Source organism: Gymnoscopelus microlampas, assembly GCF_963454915.1.
Source record: "Gymnoscopelus microlampas genome assembly, chromosome: 24".
NCBI lineage: Eukaryota > Metazoa > Chordata > Actinopteri > Myctophiformes > Myctophidae > Gymnoscopelus > Gymnoscopelus microlampas.
The window spans coordinates 32,781,905-32,786,904 of record NC_139961.1 but is presented as its reverse complement, the minus strand read 5'-3'; the positions used below and the strand labels follow the sequence as shown (position 1 = coordinate 32,786,904).

The 5,000-nt window shown below is 46.1% G+C and overlaps 1 protein-coding gene across 2 annotated transcripts in view; it reads right to left on the bottom strand.

Moving 5' to 3' along the window:
- The window catches only part of mrps9 (mitochondrial ribosomal protein S9), a 25,025-nt gene that overhangs the window by 11,682 nt on the left and 8,343 nt on the right, over window positions 1–5,000 (bottom strand). For both annotated transcript variants that reach the window (XR_014600289.1, XM_084051045.1), the window contains exons 3-5: window positions 3,575–3,637; window positions 3,455–3,485; window positions 2,866–2,945 (exon numbers count right to left, since the gene is read on the bottom strand). Coding sequence is in view for 1 of the 2 variants with exons in the window: in XM_084051045.1 (XP_083907171.1) it covers window positions 2,866–2,945; window positions 3,455–3,485; window positions 3,575–3,637 (174 nt within the window). In the remaining variant the exon portion in view is untranslated. The remainder of the gene's footprint in view (window positions 1–2,865; window positions 2,946–3,454; window positions 3,486–3,574; window positions 3,638–5,000) is intronic.

Genomic DNA, 5,000 nt, shown 5'->3' with positions numbered 1-5,000 from the left:
TTGCAAACACAAGGCCCCCACAATGGCGGAGAATGATACAAATGGCTGGTTAGATGAAAGGCTGAGCAGAGGGAAAGGGGCCGAGTCTGTTACAGAGACGACTACAGCTTAACTCATTCTATTCTATTTAATAAAAGCCTGGGCTCTCCAGATACACAGCAGAGCCTTGGTGTCCAGGGCTCTCACTAGGCAAAGGAATGGAATATATTGAGGCATCTAGAACTCAACAGCGCCAATTTAAATGGCGTACTATGCGTGCCCCACTGTGCAAAAAGCCATAGCATTACTTGGGTTAGTATTTCACTGTATTCAGTTTCCAGGATTTGCACATCATTACGGAGAAACGTCTTGGTTTGAAAGCCTGTGTCATCCATGTAGAGTATTATGTGTAATATGTTATAAAGGTTATCCTACTATATGGATTTGTGATCGTGAGGTGTAACTTCCTTGGCCAACACTTTCAACCTGGCCTCTCCCTTTTGGGCATTTTTTCCAAAAGTTTGCAAAAATATCATGAATAGCACAATGTATCAGGAAGCAACACTTTTTTGAGCTTGTAGATCTGCTATTTTCACTGTGTTGAATGAAGTATAAAATAGGGCGTAAGTGGTTAATGTATCACGCATGTCACTAGTATGGTAAAAGCGCAGGGTTGGATGCCTATCAATGGCATAATAAGTTACAGCCACTTGCCTCCGGAACACAACTAAAACCATGCTGGCCTGTGATCAAATACCACCAGTCAGTCACACACTGCTTCCTAAAGCCTGATTTATACGTAGTTGATCACCGGTGTCGCGCACCGGAAATTGCCTATCTACAAGCTCATAAGTTTGTGAGCTTGTAGATGTGCTATTTTCAGAGTGCCCCACCGTATGAGTATCACTCCAATAAGGCCTAAATCAACCTCTATTGTCTCTTACATCAATGTCTCCCTCCTGGGTGAAATATACAAAAAGAAATCAAACGCCAGAACCCACAAAAAAAAAAAAAAACTATTTAAAAAAACGAAGGGTGGTGGTGGTGGGAGCGTGTGGGCTGGGCTGGGGGTTACGTGTGGCTCCCAAGGGGCTCCGTCTATAAAGGACTCAGTGGTGCGGTGAGGGAGGTTAATGAAGCAACGCTGGCTGGGACCCACAACGACCAGAGGAGATCAGTGAACCGCTGGTCCACTTTACACACCACTGCCCTCTCCTGGCAGGACTCCTGTGGTGCGTGTGTGTGTGGATGCAGTAGTATATAAGTGAGTGTGTTGGTGTATCTGCACACACACACACACACACACACACGATAGTCTGTGATAGAAATATGCGGAAAACAAAACATACGCACGCAAGGAGCGAGAAACGTAAGGGGAGGACTCGGAGGAGGTGAAAAGCGAGGATGAGAGGAAAGAGGGGAGGAACAGACGGGGAGCAAAGAGTGCAGGCAGGAAGAGAAGAGAAGACGCCGACCGGGCCTGCAGACAGACAGACAGACAGGCAGCACGGCGTCCCAGACATGTCTGACATACCTATTTAAACCAACAGCAGGGGGTGAGAGCAGGCTGCTGCAGGGCACAATAGAGTGCGTGTGAGTGCGTTTGTATGTGTGTGTGTGTGTGCGCTGCAGACACAGAATGACACGAGTGTGTGGGCTTGGACCAAGACTCCGTTTGATACCACCTACACAAACACACAGAGACACTCGAGCTAAACGGTGTTGGACAAATGGGTCTTTGGACAGGGTCAACAGTGGTAAATGCAGGATGGCAGACAGAGGGAGTGTGTGAGAGCCGTTGTCAGCTGTCAGGAGGACTGCGTGGTGGTGAAGCGCTCTCTCTCTGTGAGGGAGGGTTGGGGGGTTGTTGGTGGGGGGTTCCCAATTCCCCCGACAAGGGTGCATGCGATCCGCGAGGTCGGATTAATGTCCAAAGGGCCAGGCGTGCCACGCCTCAAACACGATTTCCAAACCGCCAAATAGAAAAAATAATAAACTGTCTGCGTCGCTCACACATGCACATACACCCCCCCCACTCTCCATATGCACCTGCGCTCAAGTGCAAGAGGTGAAATTTCTTCTGGGTTGAGATTTCTCCTTCTATTTTAAGTGTTGATTATTTTTATTTCTATTATACGTTTTTCTTTCTTTCTTTCTTTCTTTTTTGCATCTCGCTAGATTCATAGATTTATTTTATTATTTGCATCTTTTGCCTTTTATTCCAACAGACAGTAAGAAAGCAGAGGGCGACAGGATACACAAGAGGAAGCTCTCATGGGATTTCATTCTCAGTACAGCTGGGGTGGGGGGTGGGGTGGCGTGGCTTTCAGAGGCGGCATCTTAACGTATCTTCCATAGACCCCCCCCCCCCCGTACCCACTTTCTCCCTGTAGCAACCTCTCCTTCACCCGGGCTGTATTCAGCTGTAGCCCTGTGCGTGAAGAACAGGATGTGACAGCATACCGTCCCTTTGGGACAACGCGGGCCACTTGCATTCTGTCAGTCACTTTGGCCATGAAAGGGGGCCAGGAGCAAGGTACAATGCTTTGGGCAGGGGGGTTTGTGGGAGGGATGGGGGATGACTTGGGCCTGAAAGACGCTTCACCCTAACCTCCTCGCCTTTCTTTGCAAGATGCTTTGTAATGCGTACTTGCATGCATCGGGTACGAGTAGTAGGACTGTTTTCATGGTGTTGTGTACTCACATGCATCAGAGAGAAGTAGGACTGTTTGCATGGTGTTGTGTACTCACATGCATCAGAGTAGTAGGACTTTTTGTATGGTGTTGTGTACTCACATGCATCGGAGTAGTATGACTTTTTGTATGGTGTGTGTACTCACATGCATCAGAGTAGTAGGACTTTTTGTAAGGTGTGTGTGTACTCACATGCATCAGAGAGAAGTAGGACTGCTTGCCCGTATAGAAGAGGAAGTGGAAGGGCCGACCGTCTGCTCCCCACTGCACAGCTGGAATGCAACAAAGAGAAGAACCACAAATGAGCTGAGCTAATGGATTGCACGCATTTTTGTTTTTAACTCTTCAGTGTTCAACACAGTGTTCGAATAGGTTTACAGAAGCCAAACTGAGGCAGGTTTTAAGCACAGTCAGAGCTTTGTCAGCATCTCAGTTTCAGTAAATTACCAATGTGATTTTTAAATGTGTTTGAAATTTTAAAGAAACAAGGAAGTCTTTACATCAAAACTTTACACATTACATGATAAAGATGCAGACATTCGGAGGCTGCACCTCTCAAGACGTACGGTATTTACTATATATTTTACTATTTACTATTTGTTTCTTTTTTTGAGAGCAGGTCTCATGGATTAAAATTGAGAAATGTTGTTGGGGCACATATGTTGAGTGCCCCAACATGTGGCACTCAAATTGTCTTTTACCCTTTTGGCACATATGTACAAGTACATGTTCATGTATATGATTTATTTTCGGAATAAAAACTTGTGCAAATATCACGTACCTCTCTGCTTTGGAAATATCTCATCTGGATGCTGAGAAGGACAGAAAACAACAGTAAACGTCTCTACAAGTTGAGATCAATACATAATGTATGTGACAATAACTTGGTGTGTACTCTTACCTTCATTACAGGCCTGGCCTTCTTTTGAAACAAGCTGGACGGGAAGAGGTAGGTGATGGACCTCTGGGGAGGGGGGAGAATTACAGATTATTATCCACACAAAAAAAGAGAAAAAAACAACTCAAGGTAGACTGCACAAAAAGTTTTTTTTTTCTTTCAGGGACTTTGTCAAGTTCAAACATTTTCGTTTACACAAGTGTGAGTATACGTCTAACCACTTAAACTCTATATACTTCCTTTAGTGCGGTCACCCAGGTTTCTGTACTTGCTCGCCTCCTTTTTTCCCGTTGCTGAAAACAGCAGATCTGCAAGCTCGAGCCTGCCGATTTGCTATTTTCACGGAATGTTCACCTACTATGACGTGACATGACCCCCCACAACCCCTGACAAAAACACACACAAAACATAACAGATGAAACGCCGTTTGGTGAGGAGATTCACTGTCAGGTCACGGCGACGATGACAAACTCCGCAAGTGACAAGAGGTCACGCAAAACCTACGCGCACAAGACGACAGCGAACACCAGTTACGGTGCGCTGACACGGTGAGCAACACAAAGCTACGTGCGGAGTTCACGCAGCGGGCAGGATGGAGATGCTCCCATAGTGGGCAGAGTTAGAGGAGAGATGGCACAGGAACAGCATGCAGGCTTCTGGCAGCCATGACACTGAACAGAGGACACGCTGCATCCACCGGTTCACTCCGAGTTCAACAGACCGTCGCTGTCAAGTGGAAACCTTGTATGTCCAAAACTGTTACTTTTCAGGAAATGGAGGGGAAAAAAATAACCTGGATCCAATGAAAGCTTTTGTTATGCTTTTCATTGGTGCAATACTTAACTCAGACACACTTAAACAGTTTCAGAAATAGCCGGAAAAAAGCTGATGTACAAGCTCACAACTTGTTGCTTGAGCTTATAGATTGACTCTTTTACAACGAAGTAGGACATTAATTTACGAAAAACTATAAAAAGTCTAAATATGGAGATACAAGGTTTCTGCCTGACAGCGACTCAACTCAACTGCATGTGCACGCGTGTGTATGTGTGTGCGCTCAGGTCATTAGAGGCACCACTACAGATGGTACTTTAGGTGTGTGTGTGTGCGCGTGTGTGTGCGTGCGTGCGAGAGAGAGACGTGAACTCTCTCATTAGTGAGGAAGCAGGTGCTTCATGGACGGAGCAGGTTTCAACTTTTAAGTTTGTCAAGACAACAAGGAGTGGGGAAGGGTGGAGGTGACAGGATGAGGGAGGTGTGTGTAACTTGTGTACAGGCATGTCAACAAGTGAGACAGCGAGAGAGAGAGAGAGAGAGAGAGAGATAGAATTAGTTGAGAAGACGACGGCAAAGAGGTGAACAGATGAGGGAACACCTGTTCCTTTGCACAATCTGGTAGAGAGGCCCAGGGGACAAAAGAGAGAGATAC